Raw genomic sequence first — 25,409 nt, 5'->3', positions numbered from 1 at the left:
TATCATCAAAGATAAAAAAGAGAACATAAGACCTGGAATATGTGCCCAAGATGTTGACAGCTTAGCTGGGAAGAAAAGACTAGCACATAGGGAAATAATTAAGAATTAAACCCCATGGTAGTGAAGCCTCTTAATTTTTCCCCATACCTGTGAGGGGCCCCAGTATTCTCCTAGTCACCCAGAGTCAGCCTTAATTCTTCCTTCTCCCTCGCCCCCGTATCTAATCAGTTGCTGGGTCTTTTCAGTTCTGCCTCCCAAACTCTTCCCTTTCCACTCCCTCAGCTGTCATCCTAATTCCAACCCTTGTCACCTTTCCCCTGAACTACTGAGATAGCCGACTAGCTGATCTTACTGCCATTGTGATATTCCTACAGCATGGATCTGACCGTGCCCAGCATCCCTTTGCATTGACTACCACCCATCCCCAGAATGTTCTCCCTCCTTAGCTTTTCCATTTACAATCTCTAGATTCCTTCAAGACTTAGCCCAGATGCTGCCTTCTGCAGGAGGCCTCTCCTGAGCCCCTCCAAATGCTAATGCCTTCTTTGCATCCTTGCATCCATTATGTGTAATGTGTAAGTAGGTATTGTTTTTTTGCGTGTCGTCTCCCCCATTAAAATGTATGCTTCTTGGGATAAAGCGTCCATTTTTCTTTCTTTGTATCTTCAGTGTTTAGGCTGATGGCTGGCACATGGCAAGCACTTAAGAAATGCTTGTTGATTGATTGCTCAGGGATCTTCCGTTGTTCTTTCCTGCCCTCTGCTATTAGACTGTAAGCTCCTCAAGGGCAGGAACTGTTTTTGCCTTTCTTTGTATCCCAGCACTTAGCACAGTGCCTGGCACCTGGTAGCTACTTTATAAATGCTTGTGGACTTGACAGACTTCTAGACTTTACATTTAGAGCCTTTCCCAATCTAGCCCTACCTGAGTAGGCATCCACTCTGCAACACACTCTCCTGACCTCTATGGCAGCCACACACTGACCTCACCATCAAGGAAAACTTTCTACCCATCATTTCACCCTGCTAAATCCCAAGTCTAGGGCTGAGCAGGACCAGAAATTCTTATCATCTGCTTCCTTGACTCTTCTCAAGTCACCAAATATTGCTGGAGGAAATCGTAAAATCAGACTGACTAAGATAACTTTAATGTTTTTTTCCATAACATAATATAATAAAAAAAAAAGATGATTGCACACGAAACTGCAAATCTACTATGTACCGCTTGGGATTTCTTTTAAATATATAAAGTTAATGTGTAAATTTCCTTTTTTTGTCTTCCCTCCCCCCACCTTGCCCTAGAGATAGCTTCCATTAGACACAGGTAAGTGTATGTAGTGTGTGTGTGTGTGTATAACACACATATACACATGTATATGTAAAATTATTCTGTTGTGACATCTAGAAAGGTTTGGGAGACATAGTTTCTGAGTGATTTAATCATTTTATTAATAAGGCCAGCAGGTTATTAATAAAAGAATGATTATTTGGCTATCTCTCTTAGACCAAAGACCCCTAATGGGGTTGGGGTCACAGTTTATATGCCCTTTAAAGGGAGGTGTTCCTAGAGGGTGGCAAGCAACTCAGATTTGTTAATGTAAAGATAGGTGTGGGCTATATTAAAATGAAGGTCTTGGGATACATGACTTAGGTCACTCAACTCTTGGTCAAAGAGACCAATTTCTATATCACCTGTCTTGATAATAGGGAGAATCAACCTTTCTCCAGGCATCTGAACAAACACAATGAGCCAGAATATACCTATTAACCCATATTTAGAATTTCATTTACTGTCTGATTAGATCTTGACCTGGGTAAATCTTTATTTTTTTTTATTTTTTCTGGGTAAATCTTTAAAAGAAATTTTCCACACTAGTTGACTTTTGGATGAGGAAGTAGAAAGGGGGAAAAAACCTTGGTCCTAATACAATAGTTATTAAAATGAGAGAAACATTCATTTCTCACACTATACATACTTCTATTTATCAGTTCTTTGGATGCAGATAGTGTCTTTCTTCATATATATTTTATAGTCAATTTGGGCATTCATAATAGACAAAATAACTTATTCGCTCATTCTTTTTTTATTTTTTTAATAAAATGAATTTATTGCTTATTTTAAAATGCTAGGCCCGTTGCATATTTTTTCATTCTTTTAAAAATTTTATTTCCCAGTTACATGTAACATTTTAAAACAATCTTTTTTTAAATTTTGAGTTCTAAATTCTTTCCTTCCTTGCCTTACCTCACACCTCAAACCTCGCTGAAAGGGCAACCAATTTTATTTCCTTTTTTTTTTATTTTATTTATTTAATATATTTGGTTTTCAGCATTGATTTTCACAAGAGTTTGAATTATGAATTTTCTCCCCATTTCTACCCTCCCACCCACTCCAAGATGGCATATATTCTGGTTGCCCCGTTCCCCAGTCAGCCCTCCCTTCTGTCACCCCACTCCCCTCCTATCCCCCTTTCCCTTCTTCTCTTGTAGGGCAAGATAAATTTCTACGCCCCATCGCATGTGTATCTTATTTCCTAGTTGCATGCAAAAACTGTTTTTTGTTGTTTGTGAACATCTGTTTTTAAAACTTTGAGTTCCAAATTCTCTCCCCTCTTCCCTCCCTGCCCACCCTCCCTAAGAAGGCAAGCAATTCAACATAGGCCACATATGTATCATTATGTAAAACGCTTCCACAATACTCATGTTATGAAAGATTGACTATGTTTTGCTCCTTCCTAACCTATCCCCCTTTATTGAATTTGCTCCTTTGACCCTGTCCCTTTTCGAAAGTGTTTGTTTTTGATTACTTCCTCTCCCATCTGCCCTCCCTTCTATCATCCCATCTTTTTTATCTTCTTCCTCCTTCTTTCCTGTGGGGTAAGATACCCAATTGAGTGTGTATGGTATTCCCTCCTCAGGTCAAATCCAATGAGAGCAAGATTTACTCATTCTTCCTCACCTGCTCCCTCTTCCCTTCCTACAGAACCGCTTTTTCTTGCCACTTTTATGTGAGATAATTTACCCCATTCTCTCTCTCCCTTTCTCCCTTTCTCAATATATTCCTCTCTTATCCCTTAATTTGATTTTAGTTTTTTAGATATCATCCCTTCATATTCAACTCACCCTGTGCCCTCTGTCTCTGTCTCTCTGTCTCTGTCTCTCTCTCTCTCTCTCTCTCTGTATATATATATACACCTACATATAGAGACACACACATATGTATATATATATATACATACACACACATATATATATATATGCATAATAAAGAGTGCTTTGTTCCAAGCTTGAGGGGATGCGCCGTTGATTTCAGAGGTGTATCTATACAGCCAGCTCTGCCACACCAGCACTCCTCCTTCCCCAAGAACCCCCAACCTGGACCTGACGCAAATCTTAAGCAGGCTCTGCACTCCTGCTCTGATCAGCCACTTAATTCCTCCCACCAGGTGGGCCTGGGGCCAGAAGCAAATGCAGCTCTAGTTCTGTAGCTGCACCTCACCCGGCTGCCCCCGGGGCAGTGGCCAAACTGCGAACTCTTTTCACTCTGTCCCCAGCAGCTTTTCCCACTAACCTTCTCTGTTGTCTTTGATGTTCGTGGGTTGAGAAGTCTGGTAACTGCCACAGCTCATTGATTCAGGGCGTTGGGGCCTGTTCCACCCGGCTCCTGGTCTGGTTGGTCCTGCCGCCACCCACGCTGGACTCCATTCCCCTCTACTCAATGCCCGATAGACCTCATCCAGTGACCATCCAGGCTGTCGTGGGCTGCAGCCCTGCTTCCCTCTGCTATTTTGTGGGTTCTGCAGTTCTAGAATTTGTTCAGAGCCATTTTTGATAGGTTTTTGGAGGGACCTGGTGGGGAGCTCACACAAGTCCCTGCTTTCCAGCTGCCATCTTGACTCTGCCCCCGCTCAAAGTCATTTTTAAACAATATTGCTGTCACTGTATACACTCTTCGCTTGGTTGTGCTCTTTTTGCTCTTCATTACTTCATATAAATCTTTCCATGTTTTTCTAAGATCATTGAGCTCATCATTTCTTATAGCACAGTAGTCTTCCATCACAATCCCTGTTGAGGAAATTCCTTCTACCAAAGCGGGCCATTGCTTTCTGTGAAATTTATAGGTTTAGAAATTTGCCCAGACCACTAAAAGGTTAAGTGAATTTCCCAGGGTCTTACAACTAGTATATATCAGAAGCAAGTTGTGAACCCAAGTCTTCCTGGTTTTGAGGCTGGTTCACTATCCATTACACCCTGTTTCCTCCAATTAGGTATTAGGATTATATTGGTCTCATAAAAGGTATTTCCTAGGCTTATTAATTTTGTGAATAATTTGTGTAGCATAGGTATAATCATTGTTAAATCTTGGTTGAATTCTCCTATAAACAACATTGATCAGGCATTTTGCCTTTTGTATTTCCTCTGTGCCTAGTTTAGTTTACATTGAGTTATTTAAGGTCTCTACATGGTAGTTAAAGCATTCTAGAGGTAGAAAAACCTGTTTCGTCTAAATTCTGACTTACTACATGTAAGTGTGCACAATCATTTCTGATAATTCTGAATTGCCTTTGATAAAGCATTGTGCTCAGCCCAAAATCCATGCATTCTGCAGACAGTTGACAAAGTCCACTTGTGATATCTTTTAAACTTACTTTGTTCTATATTCTTAAGGTGACCGTCCCTCCTCCTGTGTGACCTTACCAAGTTCACTTTGCCTTTTGGGGGCCTCCATTTCTTCATCTGTAAAATGAAGAGGCTGAACCAAATAGCTTCTACGGTCCTTCTCTAAATCTCTAATCCCATTAACCCTTTTGTCTTAAATCTCTAGGAAAGCTCCTTGAGTTGCAGGTGACTGTAGTTCATCCAAGAGATGTCTAGTAGGTGAATGCTGAACTCCATGGAGATCAGGAGAGATGAAGCCTGGATATAAAAGTTTGGGAGTCATCTGCCCAAGATCATTAGTAGAACTTGAAGCAGCTGAGGAGATAGATCACTTCTGAGAACAGTCTTGACCATAGGCTAACCCTGGCCTCTGCCTCGTCCTTCCAAGTTTGCTGAGTACATGTTGTTCTGTATGATACAATACATCTCAAAATTCTCAGGAAATTCTCCCCCAACAATAGACTCCTGTCATTTATTTGGCTACAGGACTAAGGAGTTTTATAATGACTTTTTGCTAGATTAATTAAAAAGACAATATGTCAGTGGCCTGGGCGTTACTGCCCTGGAAATGAGTCCTGGCTCTAACATGGGTACTGAGGGGAGATGCCTTAACCTCACTGAACCTCATACTCTTCATTCCCAAACTAGGTAAAATAATGCATTACCGCCTACCACCCAAGGCTATAAAGAAAGTGGTTTTTAAGCCTTAGTGTATTTTATAAAGTTATCTGAGTTTTTATATGTCCCACTTTATGTCCTTTGTTGAAAAGTAACAGTTTCTAGAGAATAGAAATTAGGACTTTTGTATTGATCCTAGAGGGCATGGTACCTTGCACAATTAAGTGCTTAATAATTGCTGATGTGTATTTAAAATTCTCTCTACTTGAAGGCAAAGGAAACGAGGTTTCCTGAGTTTGCCATGGTGTTCTGTTACTTTACCACTTCTGTTGTCTGTCCAAAATGAAATGGGCCACCTGGACCAGTAGTATGCTCCTCTTCCTTGGGGGGTCTTTAGGCTCTGAGGCTGGAATACTCTTTTCTTGGATATGTTTTGATGGGGATTCCTTTCGGGTTTGGACTGGATTCGTTGGCCACAGGGGTCCCTTCCAATTCTCAAAAGACGTGATTCAATAAATTCAGTTCAGCAAGTATTTATTAAGTGCCTACTGTGTGCTAAGGATGGAGAAAACAGAGACAAAACAAATGTGAAAGATAAATGAGTTTTGTTTTGGAAATGTTGAGTTTAAGATGCCTATGGGATATCCAGATGGAGATGCTGAACTCAAGAGAGAGCTTTTAGAGAGAAGATCTATAGATTTGGGAGTCTTCTCCATAAGGCTGATGGGGGAACCTATGGTAGCTATTGAGATTACCAAGTGAGAGTATAGAGAGAGAAGAGAAAAGAGCCCAGACATTCACTGTCACATGAGGGAGGAGGGAGTGTATGGGTGTTGAGCCTTCAAGGGAGACACAGAAGGATTGGTCAGACTGGTAGGACAGGGGCCAAGGATGAAGGAAGGATCCAGGAGTGGATCCAAGATCCAGGAGCCAGCCAAGGGGTTGACATGCCTTGTGTAGTGTTGAGTTCCCCCTCGTACCTCCCAGAGAATCATTCAAACACATTGTGGATAAGCACCTGTTGGGATGTTGTGGGGGATAGAGGCATGCATGAGTCATCTCTCAGGCAAGGGTGATCTCACCAATTCGGTGATTCTATGGCTAAACCGTTAGCTTCAGGCAGTGACTGCAATGGCCACATCCTCAATGCCAGGAACTACAGGCAGGAAGGGTGGCCTGTTTTCTAGAGAGTTCTAGTGCTGGGGAGAACCTCTGTACCATCCCCCCCTCATACTGTGCACCAAACACATAGTAAGTGCTTAATAAATGCTTGTTGACTGATGTAATTGATTTCTTCTTTTGCTCTTTCTGCCTTGTTTCCCACCTCCTCTTCAACTCCACTGAACAACCTTCTTCCTTGCTTAGCTTTCTCCTCAGTGGAGACTGGCCAAAAGCAGCATATCACTGCATCAAGCTACCCAGGCTATTCAATATAATATCTCAAAATCCCTATCTCCTCCTCAGGCCAATTCTATATAGCTTGGAGTAGTTGCATGACTCTAGAATAATCCGGGGACGTTGGCTTGACTTGGGTAAATTTAGATGAAATTTGCCAGAGAATTTTAGTCATTGTCCCAAATCTTTCATTTCATGAAATGTATATGTGCTGTTCCCCTTTGGATTCTCCCCCTCCCCTGCCATGCTTGCCTTTCTCTGTTTGCAGAAACTAACACCATCATTTCCGGATTCTGCTGCTAAGTATTTTCATAGGTTCTTAGGGCACCACTCAAATTCTGGGCGGAAATCTCAATCCCTCTTTTCCTGCTTGGAAGGATTACTATAAATTCCATTATTTCAAAAGGATCATCACAAAAATGTATTTCAGAATCTCCAAATGTGGCATGTGGCATCCCTGCTCTGGGTCACGGTCACTCTTGAAATTGTTTTTACTTCTCTGTTGCCACTGAAACTTCTATAATTTGGATGTTTGGAACAGGTTTTCCCAACCAAGAAAGCTTTTAAACCTCACAGGACCAACAGTTCACTTGGCTGATGAGAGGGGCCATGAGCTGGGGCTGGAGATGATCCTTTAGGAACAGCCCTTATTCTATTAAGTTGTTCTTTTTCCATGTTCCTCCTAGTCCGCCTTCTTCTAAGGCAGGGAGCATGGGGATCTTACTCCATGACTATAATCTATTTTCAGCAACATCATAATTATTGAGCCTTTTACTGACTGGAAATCTTTCCACTAAACAGAACTGAAACAAAAAATTTGAACTGACAAGTCTATTCATATTCAGTTCCCAAGATCCCCCTCCCTGAAGTCAGGGTGCTAAGAATCGTTTTGACGAGAGTGGGAGAGGACTATTGGGCGGGATATCCCTTCCAGCAAAAATAGCCATTATTATTAGAAAAAAAAGTAGCCGTTATTTCATCTGTCTTTGGAATCCAAAGGCAGACATCAGCAATGGCAAGGTCCTCCCTACTCCTCCCTCTGTGACTTTCCTGAGTCAGCATTCTGCTTTCTGTCCGAAGAATTATCAGGCTGCTATCACTTGGGCAGGTTGGGGTGTGGGGCTGGGGAACAGAATAAGTGTTGGGAGAAAATAATTTGCTTATCACATAGGAAGCTGGAGTGGCTCAAGATGAAGTATTGCCCAAGCCATACCGACATCTGTGTGCACTGACCAGGTCTATGTTTTTTATTTTCAAATATTCTTTAACTCTGCACAACTTGTAAGATTTACTGGTGGAAGCTATGTTAAGTAACTGATGAACTCCCCTGATGTTTTCTGCCTGCCTTCCACCAATGTGGCCATTATCATCTGTCCGAGTGTTTTTTTCTCATTACCTTAAAGTAAATGAAAGATTAGTAAAATAATCTTATTTAGATGGACCACAGTGCTAGTGTCCCATTTTAAAAATCCCTCTCCTCTCAGTTAACTTATAGATCAGGGGAATCATAACCTGGACACTGTGGACTTGGTTGTTATTTTTTTGTTGGGAGAGGGCTCTTTTTTTTGGTTAACAGTATTTTAACATAACTGGTTTCCTATTTAATCTTATATATTTTATTTTATGCATTTAGAAGCATTTTTCTGAGAAGGGGTCCACATTTTTTCCCCTGAGAATTATACCTTTGTTGGATAAACAAATAGCAGTTTGCTTTGATGCGGTGGGGAGGCATGTCTGTCAATATTTAGCCCATAATTCCTTTGTTCACACCCTCTGTGTTATTTTCACACAGTAACATAGTTCTGAACTTTATTATTGAAAACGAAAACTGCCCACAACAGAGAGGAAGCAGTGCCAGTAACAACTCTTTGTAGGAGCACGTGTGCAGGGGGTTGTTTTCCTTCCTCAGTGAACAGCAGGGTCCTTGTTTGTACCATGGTAACAGAGGTAGCTTGTGAAGGTCAGAGTGGTTCAGTCTGTGCCTTAGCATGATGGCAGCCACCCTACTCAAATGAGCAGAGATGCAAGCACTGGTTATGATGTAGCGGTACTCATTTACCATAAATGAGCAAGGCCATCTCCAGTCATCCTGATGAGTATCTGGCTACTGGACCCAGATGGCTCCAGAGGAGAGAGTGAGGCTGGTGACTTTGTACAGCCCTCTCTGCCTTAAATCCAATTCACTTGCCTGTCATGGTCCTTCTCAAGGACAAAGGACAAACAATATCCATAAGTGAAAAAATGATAAACAGCAGTCCCGGTGCTATCTTTGCCATCCCTTTTACAACTTCATTTCTTCTTTACTGGATCTGAACATGACTGGAAGTATTGGACTGGAAACAAATCCCGTATTTACTGGGGCTCATCTTATCAACCAAGAGAATAAATTTCTCACCTGTTGAAGTTACATCTAACTTAGGAACATAGACTGAGATCAAGTCAGACCCCAGAGCACAACAGCCTCATTTTCCAGAGGAGGAACTAAGACCCAGAGACATTAAGAGACTTGCCCAAGTTGGGCCAGTTATACAGCAGAGCTGGAGTTTGAACTCAGGTCTTTTATTTCCAAAACCCCACAGTTCAAAAGCTAACACATAAAAAGAACTAAAGATAAAGGTTTAGGGGTCAGCTGCCTAAGGCTTATAGTTGTCATGGCAAGAGCACATTCTATTGCTAAGGAAAAGGTGGGGTGAGAGAGAGAGAATCTTGGAGCCTATCAACCATCAAGAGTTTGATAGACGATGAGCTAACGAAGCAAAGAAAGGATTAAAAAGGTAGGAGAACCAGGAGAAGGGGGCACGCATTGTATCCATTTTTCAAGTACAAAATGTTTGTTCAAGCCTGAATTCTGGAGGCCCTTCTAGCTTAAATCTGTCGTCCTAGAATAGCCGTGTTACTATTTTGAACTACTGTTTTTGCCCTTGTGTTGTACCATAAACAAGGCAGCTTCCTCCCAGATATCGCTTCCAGATAATAACTCATAAAGCTGTGCTGGAAAAACTCAACTTAGACCTTGCTAACATCGTCTCTTCTGCCCTTAATAATTCCAGTGACTCACATTTCTATAACCCTTTATTTTTTACAAAGAGTTTCTATCACAGAACTGCGAGGTCGGTATTATAAGCACTCCCAATTTTGCAGATGAGGTTAACTGAGGTTCAGAGGAATTATCCACTTACTTAGGGTGTAATCACGGCAGAAATTGAATCTAGGTCCTCTGACTGCAAGCCTGGCGTTTTTCCAACACCCCCGCCCCGCACCACCCCTCTCCCACCCACCCCCCACACACACTACTCAATTCCAGCTTTGCATTTGTCACAGAATCAAATGCAGTGCTTAGTTTATTGTGCTACACAAAAAGTTGGTGAACTACAAAGTGTGAATGGAGAGTCTTAGATGTTGGAGAGAAGTGACTGGCCACTGAAAGGGAAAACAAGCGGAAGACCACAGAGGCTTTCCTCAGGTCTCCCAGAGACTTTGTCTGACTGCTCCTATCTGAAGGCACAATCAGATGTTGCCTGTCTGCACATTCCACCCTGTGGTGGACCTGCACTAGCTGTATCTCTGGTATGTAACCAGATAGGTTGACGTACTTTTATGTTGCTCCAGTCTATGTTTTGAGCCTTTCCTCTAATGCCCTTTTTTGCTTTTAACACAGCCCATTAAAATCTCTTTTGAGCAAATTTCTTGTCTTTTTAACTTGGTACTTATTGTCAATTCCTGGCTTTTTTTTTTTTCTGGTCACGATGTTTTCCCAGAAAGCACAACATAAAGATTTTATTTTGGATTGTGGTGATAAATGAGCCTCTTCTTCCTGACCAAATAAAACATAGACACAGTGGGTCCTACTAATAAAATAATAACATTTCCATGGTGCTTTAAGATTTACAAAGCACTTTATAAACATTGTCTCATTTTACTATCACAACAACCCTGGGAGGCTGGTATTGTTACTTTGCAATTGAAGAAACTGAGGCAGGCGGGTTAAGTGACTTGCCCAGGGTCACACAGTTTGTCAGTGTCTGAGGCCACATTTGAACTCAGGTATTCCTGACTCTAGGCCTAGCTCTCTATCCTTTGCACCACAACTCATGAAGACTCTATAATAAGATCTAGATTGAGGATGGCAAGAGACCCTCTCTAGAGAAAGCACAGCGCTTTGATGTATCATGACATACGTACCTCACTCTCTTCGTTGCTGGGGCGGGCAGGGGGCAGGAGCACATCTGGTCCGCTGCACTTATTTTTAGCCTGGGTTGATGTGTTTTCCTGGATCTCTGGTATGTCACCAGATTATGTTGCTTCCTTTTCCTTCAGATCCTTTGTAGCACAGGGCAGCTTTCTTGGTAAGGGAAGAGGAGACCGTGTCGGTGATATAAAAACAAAAACCATTAATCAATATTTTTAAATGTTTAAATAAAAAGGTTAGTAAGAGAAAAAATGCAATTACATATAACAAAAACCAAAACTGAAACTATAAATCCCAGTAATTGCTCAGAGACTTGCAAAATTGCATGTACCTGTGTTTAACTGTGCCTTGCTTCTACAAGGTGTCCCAATTTGCTGTAAAAGATAAAGCATCCTTCAGTATTTTAGGGATCTGTAATCTCATCAGTACAGATTCTTCCTTCAGGGATGCAGATCATAATTCTTCAGCACCTTAGTTAGATGGTCTTCTGGAGTTATCACTTAAAAACAAACCTCCTCTTCCTAATTTCCATATTACTGTTGAGGGCGGCACCGCCCTCCCAGTCACCCAGACCTATAGCCCAGTTTCATCCTGGACTCCTCACTGTCTTTTACTCCCCCTGCCCATCTTATCTGTTACCAAGTCCCATTGATTCTGCCTTCATCACATCTCCCATACACATCCCTTTCTGTATTCTGATACTACCCTGATGCAGACCCTCATCTATTTACGAGTAAACTTGGAATAGCCTTCTGATTGTTCTTCCCACCTCAAATCTCTCTCCACTCCAGTCTATCCTCCATTCAGCCATCAAATTGCAGGGGTGACCATGTCACTCCCCTACTCAAGAAATCCCAGTGGCTCCCCATTGCTTCCAGAATCAAATATAAAATCCAGTTTGGCTTTTAAAGTCCTTCATTATCCACCCTCTTCCTGCCTTTCCAGGCTCCATACCCTTTCCTCCTTCTCATATACTCTACAATCCAGGGACACTGGCTTCCTGGCTGTTCCTTGCACGATATGCTCAATCTCCAGACTGCATGCATTTTCACTGACTGCCTCCGATACCTCGAATTCCCTCCCTCTTCACCTCTACATTTTTGCTTCCCTGGCTTCTTTCAGGTCCCAAGTAAAATCTACCTCTTAAAGTCTTTCCTGATCTCTCTTAAAGCTAGCACCTTTCCTCCGTGGATAATCTCCAGTTCATCTGGTATATAGCTTGTTTGTACATAGCCGTGACACTGAACTCCATGAGAGCAGGGACTCTTGTCACTGTCGCTTTGAGGGGAGAGGCAGGGGCAGCATGGAGAGGTGTTTTTGTTCTTTATATCACTGTTGTTGTTCAGACACTTCAGTTGTGTTCAAGTCTTCATGACCCTATTTGGGGTTTTCTCAGCAAAGATTCTGGAGTGGTTTAACAGATGAGGAAACTGAGGCAAACAGGGTTAAGTGACTCACCCAGGGTCACACAGCCTACTAAGTGTCTGAAGCCAGATTTGAACTCAGTTCTTCCTGACTCTAGGCCTGGCACTCTATACACTGTGCCACCTAGCTGCCCCACTCTTTATATCACCAGCCCTTAGTACTTAATACAATTTTGTCTACTTGACTTTATCACCAACCCTTTGAGGATGCACCTATCTGAGCTTAGGTCCTGAAACCACACATACCTTTGTATGTTGTCACAGTCATTCCTGTTTCATAGAGCCTTCTAGGGCTTGTGATCCAAGCTCTGAGAGTATGGGATCACAGCTGAAGGAGAAAGCATCGGGGTAAGGCTTTGGTGTGGAGCCCATACAAAGAGCCCATAAAAATAACTGCGCTAGCACTGCTGTGGCCTGGCTGTACATTTTGAGCATTTTGCTTTCCTTCTTAGAACTGTGATAGGGGCAGCTAGGTGGCGCAGTAAGTAGAGCATTGGCCCTGGAGTCAGGAGGACCTGAGTTCAAATCCAGCCTCAGACACTTGACACATGTACTAGCTGTGTGACCTTGGGCAAGTCACTTAACCCCAATTGCCCTGCCCAAAAAAAAAAAAGAACTGTGAGAGAGGCAGTGTGGACTAGTAGATAGAGAGCTGGCCTTGGAGTCAGAAAGACCTGGATTCAAGTCCTGCCTCTGCTGTGTGACCCTGGGCAAACCACCAGAACTCTCGGTGATCTAGGCAACTCTGCCAACCTCCACTGGGAAGTGGAGTTTCTTTATCTGCAATGCCAATGAAATCTCAGGTCTAGTCTTTATTCCTACCCCACCTTGGAATTTAGAAAGGCTGTGTGTGTGTTTATGTGTAAATATGTACAGGACAGGGAAAGACTCTAATGACCGTCTATCTTTAAAAAGTCATCCAGATGAGGTCCCATCCTTTTTCTTTTCCAGTTAACTCAAGTTCAAAAAGATTTTTTTGTGTAACTGGTGAAATTAACCTGACTGGGGCTGAAGAATTTGTATGTGTATGTTTTTATTTATAATTATGTCAGAAGCATATCTTCAGGCTCTGCCTTTGGGCTTAGGGACCCCAATGTGGGCCACGACTCATCATTAAACAAGGAAGCATTTGAAGTCGGGCACTACAAGCAAGGAGAAGGCTAGCCATTGGTCGTAAGGTGTTACTTTCAACTGAACTTGTACAATGAGGAGCGAGGGTGGGACTTCAAGGGGTTTCAGAATTAAAAAGAGATAAATTCAGTCCAGAATGGAAAGCCATGTTATGAATAAGTTGTTCGGGCCCAAGGCCAAAAGATGCCTGGTGGACCAGACCACAGGAACTGAGACCTAGTTGAAAAGAGAGATGTCATTATCAAAGACTGAATCAGCCTAGAGGGTCCAGCAAGTCAAATTTGATTCAGGTACACTTGCCTAAATAGAAGACAAGAGGAAAGACAAGAAACACTTGAATGGTATCCAAGCTTGGTTATCCCCTAGAGTAAGGCTGAGGTGTCTTGAGGTCTAGAATCTAAAGTAGAGGGAGTAGCTTTGGGGTCCTTTAGAGAAAAGTCTTCTTTGACTGGATCTGGTTGATGGGAGTGGCATGAAGGACATTTCCAGGTGGAAGCCAGTAGGATGAGGGTGAACTGCCATGAGAGCTGGGAGTGGGGAAGAGAATAGAGAACCTGGCCCAGCCTGGCATTCCCACACCCCAAATTTTGATCAAAAGAACAGACACTGGAGGAGTGGGCTCCTAAAGGCTGAGACAATAGCTTAGCTAGAAAAATCAGGACAAAGGAAATAGAACTGAGTTAATATTGAGACCAAGCAGGATTTTAGCCAAGAGGACGTTAAAGAAGACTGGGCCCCTAACGTTCCTTATTTGGGGCTTAATATCGGAATCAAGCTCTAAGAAGTATGACAGGTATTTCCTTTCACCTCTCCCATTATCTACTGCGAGCTCTCCCCATCCCTTGTACATTTCCTGTATAGCATGTTTTGAAGCTAGAGTTTCCTTTTAAAATGTATGGAGTAGTACATGTGTTCTTATCAGAGACCGTCAAAAAAAAGTTACTCCTTTAACAGGCTGTATTCTAGAGATTTATTAGAAGTGTAGGACAGCTTTTAAAAAGTGAGAGGCTAAAAGGAGAGAAAGGGGATAAAAAGGGTGAGGCAAGGTGACGTAACAGACGGAGGCAGCTTTGGAGTAAGGATGTTGCTGTTCAGTTGCGTCCAACTCTTCGTGACCCCACGTGGGGTTTTCCCGGCAAAGATACTGGATTGATTTTGCCATTTCCTTCCCCAGTGGATTAAGGCAAACAGAGGTTAAGTGACTTGGCCAGGGTCATATAGTTAATGAGTCTGAGCCTGGATCGATAATTTCAGCATAAAATGCAAATAATGACAGATAGGACTAGATGTGTCCCTCTGGGGAGAGTCGTGACAAAGTAGTGAGGCCCTGCATAGTAGAGGCAATGGTGGTGTATACGGTGGATAGTGCCCTGGACTTGGGAGTCAGGATGGGTTCAAATCCCAGCTCAGACACATAGCTTTGTGACTCTAGTCAAGTCACCTAACCAATCTATACCTCAGCTTCCTCATCTGTAACATGAGGGGGTTGTTCTTGCTGGCCTCTCCAAGGTTCCTTCCAGGTCCCAATCTATGATTCTTTAAGCAGTTTTATGTGATGATCTCCCAGCTTTAACAACACAGACAAGTCCTTGGGGCAGTATAATTTGAAAATATCATTTCTATGTTTCAGGTTATGCAAGACAAGATAATCTGCCTCCCAAAAACCATGCAACCCTCTCAGAACCACTCTTCCCTCCCTAACACATCTCACACCATCGATACTCCAACACCACTGCCTCCGCCACAACCATCAACCAGCCCCGCAACGGTGGAGATGAAGGGGCGAAAGACTGACTTGGACCTCCAGCAGTATAGTTTTATAAACCAGATATGTTACGAGAAGGCCCTCCACTGGTATGCCAAGTACTTCCCTTACCTCGTCCTCATCCACACCCTCATCTTCATGCTTTGCAGTAACTTTTGGTTCAAGTTCCCTGGCTCCAGCTCAAAGATAGAGCACTTCATTTCCATCCTGGGGAAGTGTTTCGACTCTCCTTGGACCACCAGGGCTTTGTCTGAGGTGTCTGGGGAGGACTCTGAAGAAAAAGACAACAGGAAGAACAACTTACAAAAGGCATCTTATCCCTCCCAGACAGCTGCCGATAACACCTTGGTCAAATCTCAGTCATTAAAGTCCATACCTGAGAAGTTTGTGGTTGACAAGACCTCTGCTGGGGCGCTGGATAAGAAGGAAGGTGAGCAAGCTAAGGCCCTCTTTGAAAAGGTCAAGAAGTTCAGGATGCACGTGGAGGAGGGAGACATTCTTTACAGCATGTATGTCCGCCAGACAGTCCTCAAAGTGCTCAAATTCTTGATCATCATTGGTTATAACAGCGCCCTGGTTCCCAAGGTCGAGTTTACCGTCAGCTGTGACATTGACATTCAGGACATGACTGGGTATAAACACTTCTCCTGCAATCACACCATGGCACATTTATTCTCAAAACTTTCCTTTTGCTACTTATGTTTTGTAAGCATCTATGGACTAACGTGCCTTTACACTTTATATTGGCTATTCTACCGGTCCCTAAAGGAATATTCTTTTGAGTATGTTAGGCAAGAGACGGGAATTGATGATATACCAGATGTGAAAAATGACTTTGCTTTTCTGCTCCATATGATTGATCAATATGACCCTCTCTACTCTAAGAGGTTTGCTGTGTTCCTTTCCGAAGTCAGTGAAAACAAATTGAAACAGTTGAACTTAAATAATGAGTGGACAGTTGATAAACTGAGGCAGAAGCTGCAGATAAATGCCCAGAACCGCCTGGAGTTGCCTTTGATCATGCTCTCTGGCCTTCCGGACACTGTCTTTGATATCACTGAACTGCAGTCTTTGAAACTTGAAATCATCCAGAATGTCATGATCCCAGCCACCATTGCTCAACTCAGCAACCTCCAGGAGCTCTCTTTGCACCAATGCTCTGTCAAAATCCACAGTGCCGCTTTGAGCTTCCTGAAGGAAAATCTGAAGATCTTGAGTGTCAAATTTGATGACTTCCGGGAATTGCCACCCTGGATTTACAGCCTCAGGAATCTGGAGGAACTCTACTTGTATGGTTCCCTGGGTCATGATATCTACAGGAACATCACTCTTGAATCTCTGCGGGAACTTAAAAACCTGAAAGTTCTCTCACTCAAAAGCAACATCTCCAAAATTCCACAAGCTGTCGTGGATGTTTCCAGCCACCTCCAGAAAATGTACATCCATAACAATGGCACCAAACTCGTCATGCTCAACAACCTGAAGAAAATGACCAACCTGACAGAGCTGGAGCTGGTCCACTGTGATCTGGAGCGCATCCCCCATGCCATCTTCAGCCTGCTTAGCCTCCAAGAACTAGATTTGAAGGAAAACAACCTCAAATCCATCGAAGAAATCATGAGCTTTCAGCACCTGCGGAAGCTGACGGTTCTCAAACTGTGGCATAACAGCATTGCCTACATCCCGGAGCATATCAAAAAGCTCACCAGCCTGGAGCGTCTGACTTTTAGTTACAATAAAATAGAGGTGCTGCCTTCTCACCTCTTTCTATGCAACAAAATCAGACACTTAGATCTGTCTTTCAATGACATTCGGTTTATCCCACCAGAAATAGGAGTGCTACAGAGTTTACAGTATTTTTCCATCACTTCTAACAAAGTGGAGAGCCTTCCTGATGAACTGTATTTCTGTAAGAAACTGAAAACTTTGAAGATTGGGAAAAATAACTTATCGGTCCTTTCACCAAAAATTGGGAACTTAGTATTCCTCACCTTTTTGGAGGTCAAAGGCAATCAATTAGAGGTCCTCCCCCCAGAACTTGGGGACTGCCGGGCGCTGAAGCGCTCTGGCTTTATTGTGGAAGATGTACTGTTTGAAACACTCCCTTCTGACATTCGGGAGCAAATTAAAGCAGAATAACAACTTTCTTCAAAGTTTGACTGAAACATGCTTCTACCAAATACATTATAAATAACTAGGTAGTCTAATGCCTTTACTTTTTTTTTCTTTTTCACACAAAACAAAATGTACAGATTTGAAGTAAGGAGTACATATATTTTTAATAAAAATTTACTTGTATTTTTTCAATGTTAATATTTTAAAATTTTATTTGTCCTGGAAACTAACGTCCCTTTATTATTGTTTTGTATTGGCATAAACAGCTAGTTCAATCTGCTGGGTTATTTCTTTTTTATTTGGTTTTAAGTTCAATTTATTCTCAAGGAAAGGAGGAAGTTCGGAAATGCACCATGTTGAGGATTATTTGTTAATAGATGAAGGTATTTTGCTAAGGGCAAATATAGGTCCAAGGGATGCAGGTCATTTTCCTTTTACCATCTGGCCTTTCCACTGACAGGACTCATTGGTTCTCCTTTTTTAAAGAATTAGAAAGAATTAAATTTAATTAGAATTAAAGAACCAGATTCATTTGTTCTCTTTCTGCTCAGATGAAACTGAAGTCAGTGAGTGCAGCCCCAAGAGGTGTGCAGATATAAAGTTGCCATTAAGTACTCACTGTACCCCACAACCCAAACGGTGGTAGGTGGGATTGCAGGAGAGTTACAATTGCCTTTGAATGGTGGAGAGTTGCTAGTGAAAAATGAAAGCCACCTTCAGTTATTGGTGTCATAGGGTGAATAGAGTTGAATGGATTTGCACTTCTTGATAATTATTTTTAGAAATCAGATTTTCAAATGAAATTCTCAGTGTTTTGTTTATCCTTTGGATCCTGATACTGCTGTGTAGCACTGGTAAACAACCTTTGACAGATTCAATTTATTTTAATATTCTAACTGCTAATGGAATTAAAAATTATGAAATTAGAAGCCTGCTTTTTCAGTAACTGAATCAACTGCAAAATCTTAATATGTGGGTGCATTAGATAGGAAATTTTACCTACTAAAACTATGCTCAATAGCCAGTAAACTCCAGTGTTTTTTTCCTTCCTTTTGGGCACTGTGGCAATTTGTAATCTATTTAAGTTTTGCCTCTTGCCCCCAAATAAATGAAAGGCTATAAAATAATCTGTTTATATGTTAATCAATTTCCCTTCAAGCCTTCTGTGAACATACTGATGGCTGCTGGTTGTTCAGGCACAAGAAACCTATCTGCTATGCTCAACTTAAAGTAGGGTCTCTTCCTAAATGATTCTGTTACTTTTTTTCTTTTAAGTGTAAATAAATTGTTAAGTGGTTTTCACTTAGCAGATTTTGCCTGGTGGTTGATATTGGCCCTCTCTATTCTTGCACTTAGCAATGCAGAAATATTGGGATCTCTGCACAAAGTGTCGATGGACTTGTAAGCTTTGTGATAAGAAGATACAAAAATGGTGTTTGCATATATTGTGATTGGTCATAAGATCTTTGTCATAGTACCAAATTTTCAGTGCACTGGGCACTCACTTGTCCAATGGAGCTCCTCTGACTTATGTCGAAGTCAAAGAGAAAAGTGGTGAATGGTCTCAAAAGCCTTGCTTTAAAAACTAGTTGTTGAACAAATAATTCAGTGGCTTAATGTTAATCTGCTGTGGACTGCATCAGTAGGAATTGTTCAATATGTATATGTGTCACTGCTTCCAGTTGGGTGCCATATTGAAGAAACACTTAGCATTGTTCTGTTCACCTAATGATATAACCAAAGTGACGTTACCGGACCTGCCAAACATTCAGTGTTTCCCAGTGCCAACTGGCCAGCTCACTTATGTGAAGCTGGGAGTGGGGGGTTAAAAACCCTGTGTGTTTGAAGTGGTCTTGTGTTTACATTTTCCCCCCAATTAACCATTCACTTCCAGAATGTTGTTGTGGTCCCTGTAGACACTAGTTGTGAAGATTATGCATTGTATTTAGAACTGTGGTGTACTCTGTGATTTGAATGTTTTTAAACTTCCAGGGAAGATTTTTTTTTTGGCCACTGAGAAGAACAAACCAACCCTATTCCAGAAGTCAGGACCCCAGTGGAACCTGGGAAGGGGGTGCTGTATTTTTCTGAATTATAGGCATAGGTTTGCTTTTACATGCAGCACTTTCAAAAAAAAGTGCCATCAAGCTTAAAAGCTTATTTTAAAGCAACAATTCAGCTTTCTAAATCTATAAGCATTTATTAAGCACCTGCTGTGTGCATGAGGCATTTCCATCACTTATACCAATTTTGGCAGAATTGTAATGCCAAATCAGCCTAGCTTATTTTTTATTTGTAATGAGCTATTACAAGCTCCCTTACCTGCCAAAATGAGTCTGATAATGATAATAATAATAATAATCTTTAAACTAGTTTTTAAAATGAAACAGCACAAAGCCTTTCAGCTTTGGCTTAAAAAGTAAATGCGTAGACATTTCTATGGGGAGAGGGGAAGGGGCCTGCCCCATCTGAGGACATACAATACACAGACCTAAGTATTTTCCTGATTTTCTCTTTTTTAGCTTTCTAATTTCCCAGTTCACATTTGTTAATTAAAATTAAAGTTTGGCCTTTATTAAAGAAAACTCAGGTAAATAAGTAGCTTGGCTTTCCTAAGGCCATTTTAGTCATCTGCGGGCTCTATTTATGCCCCCATTTTCAGCATTTTAGAAGTGCTCTTGATAGAAGTTAATAATAAATTGTATTTCCCCTCAATAGTACCTATAGGAGGCTATCTATATAAATATACAGGTACCCTATGTTTGCAACTGTTTAAACCCTTGATGTTCACAATGGCAAACTATTTGTTATGTAGAGTAACACTCTAAGAGCTGATGGGCCTTTCACTGTTGAACTGATTGAGACACCATATATGCCGCATTTCCAAGTGAAGCCTGCCTACGAATTAGCTCACCAGTGGCTCTGCAGAGAGTTGATGTTCTTGACCTGTGGCCTCTAACTGCAAGATTTGGAGGGATAATTAAGAAAACTCTTGGCTCTTAGCCCATTAAATCACCTATGGTGCTAATCTAGACTGGTCTTCACAATCCGTGCTGTTATACACATCATAAAGAAAAAAAAGTTATTATAAATATATCCTTGGCTAATTCCTAAATAGGAAGTGTGATTCAGTGCAAAGAACCCTGGCTGCACAGTCATTCAAACGATGCCTCTGATATTTAACACCTGGTGCCTGGGAGAAATCATTTCACCTCCCTGGTTCTCAGTACCATTGCCTGGAAAATGAGGGGATTAGACTAGGTGTCCTCAGAGGTCTAGATCTATGAACTATTAGCCTTGGGGTAATGAAGACCTGGGTTCAAGTCCTTCCTCTGATAGCACCCTGATAGCTACAGACAAGCCATCTTAACATCTCAGTGCCTCTAGGAGACTCTTAGATGATAAATTAGAATGAGTTGCCAATAGGTACCTGACGTGCGGCAGGGAAGTCTCCGCACTGAGTCTGACCAGAAAAAGACCCAAAAAAGTGACCTTTCTTTCATACTTCTTGGGTCAGGGTCCTAGCTAACCTGAAGAAGGGGTATGAAATATCCCAGAAGGCTTAGCCCAGAAAAGAGACACCTACAGGGGACATCATAGTTGCCTTCAAGGGCTGTCATGCAAGAGAGATTAGACTGATTCGACCTGGCCCCAAAAGACAGGACTAGGAGCAGTGGGTAGTAGCTGCTTGGGGACAAATTTAGTTTTCATGTAAGTAAGGAAAAAACCTTTCCCACAATCAGCTCTCCAAAAACATAATGGATCACCTCAATCAGTAGTGAGTGGACTCTTCCTCCTTGGAGATCTTCACGTAGAAGCTGGAAGACCACTTGTTGGCAGTGGTGTCAAGGGGGTTCTTGTTCATGGATTATCTGGCTTCTTGGGTCCCTTCCAGCAGCAAGAGTCTGTGACTCTGAGTCTGTGCATTGCCTGGGATGAGGCAAATAGAGAAGGACTACTCGGCCCTTGTCTTACTCTGAGGATTTGTCATTATTACTAATATGAAAGAGTCAGATATGGCTTGGCTGATTTATGGATGTCCTTTGAGCAACATTTTCTGCACCATCCCCTTAAAAGGTGCACAAGATGGGTATAAGTATACTTCACTTGCCAAAAGTCAAGGTAAGAAAATACAGGCTTTTATAAAACTTCGTTCCGTGGAAATGATTTCTCCTAAGCAGATCTCCAGATTTATCACCTATCAAGCACTCATTCAATTCAACAACTATTTATTAATAAGCACTACACATCAGACACTGTTCAAGGTAAAAAGAAGATAAGAATGAAATATTCCCTGACCTCAAGGAGCTTATATTCTACTGAAATTAAGTGATCAATCAGGATCTATTGATATAAACCATCTACAAACCATACATCATTACAAAGGATTTTACCAATACTCTGGAGTAGTCAGTAGAGAATATATTTCAGCATAGATGCATGTTTTTAAGCCCCATTTAAAGTTCATACTAAATATGAAATGTTATTCCCCATCAATGATCCTATCAATGGTAAAATTTGACCTCTCAGATTAGCATTCCACTATGAGATTGCCAAATTAGCATCACAATGTAATTAAATGGCTAGCTAGGAGGTTGTGTCTTGGAAGACCTAGGGTCCCTAAATCCTTGATACTGGTAATTACTTTGTACTCAGAGAAACTAGGGAAGAATTGTTGAGCAACCATCATAGATCATCTTTGGTTCTTCAGAATGGATAAATCTCACTGGTGGAAGGTGAGTACCTCTTTAGATCGTAAGCTCCTTGAGGGAAGGGGCTGTCTTTTGCATCTTTGTATCCCCAGCACTTAGCACAGTGCCTGACACATAGTAGGTGCTTAATAAATATTAACTGACTGACTCTGGAAACTTAAGCATACTATATCTGCCCAGCATCATCACCCTTTTCCCCAATAGTCCCTAGGCACCAAGTGTCCACTGGTCCTTAGTCTTCCCAGTAAAGTTCAGATGACAATGCTTGGCAGTATAAAAAATAAACATATTAAGAAGACTTTTTATGTCAAATCTCTGTCGAATAATAAGAGAGAATGGAGATGATGTGGGCTTGGTTTTATTTGATTGGCAGCTATTTGATAAGTAATGTCCTATGAATTTACCTGCTTCCTCTGTATCATCCTCTCCCACCCAGGCTCTCCTTTAAGGGGATATTTTTATTGTTGAAGTGCTATATATGGTGAGCTCAGTCCTTTGCATTCTCCAGACATCAGTGTGTGTGCTCATATTGTCAAATTCTAAAAATGTCTCCAAGACTGTCAAGTTGAAAAATTGACATGGTGGAGAATCATCTTAAACTTATGGCAAAAAGTGTCTTAATATCATTGGCCGTGTTGTATTATATTGCAGTACAGTTCCAACAACGTAAGTGAAATAAAACTTTTTCTAATTTAAACTGGAGATCTGTCTTTTTCCAGAAGGTGGGGGAGGAGGGAAGAGATGGGGGAGGTTTGTGTTTTCTGTGTCTGTGGTTCCCAAAGGTGGGGAGAGGGGAAGGTTAGTACTTGTAAGTACTATAAGTACTGAGGAGGGAGCAACCACTTGTGACTGGAACATGGGGGACCATTTTGAAATTTCCATAACAAGAGGCAATGTAACATGGTGTGAAGAGTCATGGCCTTGAAGTCAGAAGAGATCTAGGTTCACAGAATTGCTGGATTTCAGTTAGAGGAGGCCCCTGTGGCCGTGTAGCACACAATGCAGATCTGAAAACAATCCTCGCTACAATACACCCAACAAGTGTTCATCCAGCTTAGGCTGAAGACAGCCTTTCCAGGCAGCTGCTGCCATCTTGGAGGGCTGTTTCAACAATCCGGCTAGCAGCTTCTGTGGGGGTGTAAGATCCACCCACAGCCAGCACCCAGAAGGCTAGCAGCTTCTGTGGGGGTGTAAGATCCACCCACAGCCAGCACCCAGAAGGCTAGCAGCTTCTGTGGGGGTGTAAGATCCACCCCACAGCCAGCACCCAGAAAGCTGCCAACAGCACAGGTTCTTTTGATCTGCTTAACTAAGGAAAGCAAGGTGAAGAGGTTGACAAGCTTACTTTAATTCAGCATACAAATATCATTCACTTAGTTCAGGGAAAAAGCCAGCAACCTGAACTTCAGAACAAAATACTAACAAATTACAAATATTGACAGACAGACCCAATACAATTCAGTTACCAACATCTAGGTTCAGCCCAGGAGCTCAGAACAAGGGCTGGCCCAGAGTCACGCGTGCCACCACTGCTCCTAGTTGTGCCTTCAGGAGCTCGATGGAACAAGCCCTAATTCCACTCCTAATTGATGACAGTTCCCACATATGTCCCCCTTGAGCCTTCTTGTCTGCAGGCGAAACATGCCCAGTCTGCTTGGGTTTTTTCAACTGATCCTCAGATGACATAAACTTGAGGCCCTACATCATCCTATTTGCTCACCTCTGGATGCTTTCCAGCTTGGCCATTTCCTTCCTAATCCCAAGAACTAAAAGATTTGTTAAAGATGTGGTTCAGCAAGGGCAGGGTACATCAAACTGTCACCACTTTATTCCTGAAAGCAATACTTCTTTCAATGCAGTCCAAGTTTGCATTTGCTTTTTAGTCACACAATTGAGACATACTGTATTTGCAACACAAAAACTGCCTACAACCCATGATGCAGAATGCCAAATTGGGGGCTTACATAGCCAGTATTCAAACTTGGAGGCTTACCCCTAAACTATCTCTTTTTGGCTTGCTTTGTTCCAGTTCAGAACTGCCTCTGGGAACTCTGAATACAGCTCAGGTTTAGGTCTCCACAGATGTTGGCCTTTTTTTTTTTTTGACCCTCACATAAATCGAATTTAAGTGAGGCAAAGTTTCATGAAGGTCAACCTCACTCTTCCAAAGTAATTGGAGTCCAGCGGCAAGACAAAAGTCAAGAGGACTGGTGATGGCTCAGGATACACTGGATGACCTTGGCATCTTCAATGTCTACCTGAGCTCTAAGTGTTCCACAGTGCCTGCTTCTCCCGCCTTCACGGCCTATTGGAACAAATCGTTCATGTCTGCCTATTCTACCTGGGAAGTCTTCCCATGCTTGGGGTAGATAGACCTCCCCCCAACTCAACTGTGGGTTTGAGACCTGTTGGTTACCCTCAACTGGTTTAGTCCAGTCTGACAGGATTGTTTTACTGGGGTGTGTACATGCTACAGCTTCTTAGAGCCACAGGTGAGAGTTGGGTGACAAGTAGACACCAAAGGTGGATGAGCAGCCCTGAAAAGGGCTCAACAAGCCTTCCCACCAGAGGTACTAGCCTTCTCGGAACACCCATATATACCAGGTATTGTTAAAAGGTCTGGAGAGCCCATAGAGGCATTCAAGGTAACAATGCATGTGCTGGGCAAAAGACAACCTTTATTCTACCCCTCAGAGCAAAAAGCAGAAAACACATCAAGAACCCATTGTAGCCAGGAGCCATCAATATACTTATCCTCCCTATCTAGAACCTCTCCAGAGCCCAATCCAATCATACAACCCTGAGAGCTTGGATTTTCCCTACAGATAATCAAAGAGTTCCTATCAAGGCAATTCTCAACATTTTAATGAATTCCAATTTCCTCTAAAGACCCGTACATTCACTCAGCCTTAGTATATGTCGCTGAGGGCCTTGGACTTCCACAGAAAAGCAATGGACAAGAGAGTCCACCCTCTTCCCTCAGATTTGTACTATAAAAATAATTTACAGTAATAGTGAAGGGCAAAATCTAGGTCTTTGTCTTAACTATATTGTGACTTTAGTCTCTTGCTTTTCATGGAGCAGAGGTGGGGAGGGAGAGTAGGAAGAAACTTAAGTGTGATCGTCTTCTCCAAGAAGTTGGTGATGCCTGGGATTGCCCCTCTCTCTGTAGAAGATTGGATCCCAGGATTCTCATATTAGGGGTTGCTAGAGAGGCAAAGCTGATGTTGCTCAGGACATCCCCTTTCTCTTTCTAGAAGATTGCCCTGAAAGTTCCCAGTTCTCTATCCAGGAGGTTGAGGTTCAATAATTCTCAACATTCAGTCCACATGGTTTCTATTTCCTTGGCTGTCATGTGACTGAGAGCACGGATGCCTCAACCACTGCCTCTCCTGGTCTTGA

General features: G+C 42.1%; 1 protein-coding gene across 1 annotated transcript in view; it reads left to right on the top strand.

Moving 5' to 3' along the window:
- The window catches only part of LRRC8C (leucine rich repeat containing 8 VRAC subunit C), a 105,840-nt gene extending 83,136 nt beyond the window's left edge, over positions 1-22,704 (top strand). The window contains exon 3 of the mRNA XM_036754918.1: positions 15,046-22,704. Coding sequence (XP_036610813.1) covers positions 15,046-17,319 — 2,274 coding nt within the window. The 3' untranslated portion in view covers positions 17,320-22,704. The remainder of the gene's footprint in view (positions 1-15,045) is intronic.
- The last annotated feature ends 2,705 nt before the right edge of the window (positions 22,705-25,409 follow it).

The sequence above is a fragment of the Trichosurus vulpecula genome, chromosome 4, assembly GCF_011100635.1.
Source record: "Trichosurus vulpecula isolate mTriVul1 chromosome 4, mTriVul1.pri, whole genome shotgun sequence".
Taxonomy (NCBI): domain Eukaryota; kingdom Metazoa; phylum Chordata; class Mammalia; order Diprotodontia; family Phalangeridae; genus Trichosurus; species Trichosurus vulpecula.
The sequence above is the reverse complement of the archived record's forward strand: the minus strand, read 5'-3'. Positions and strand labels throughout refer to the sequence as shown.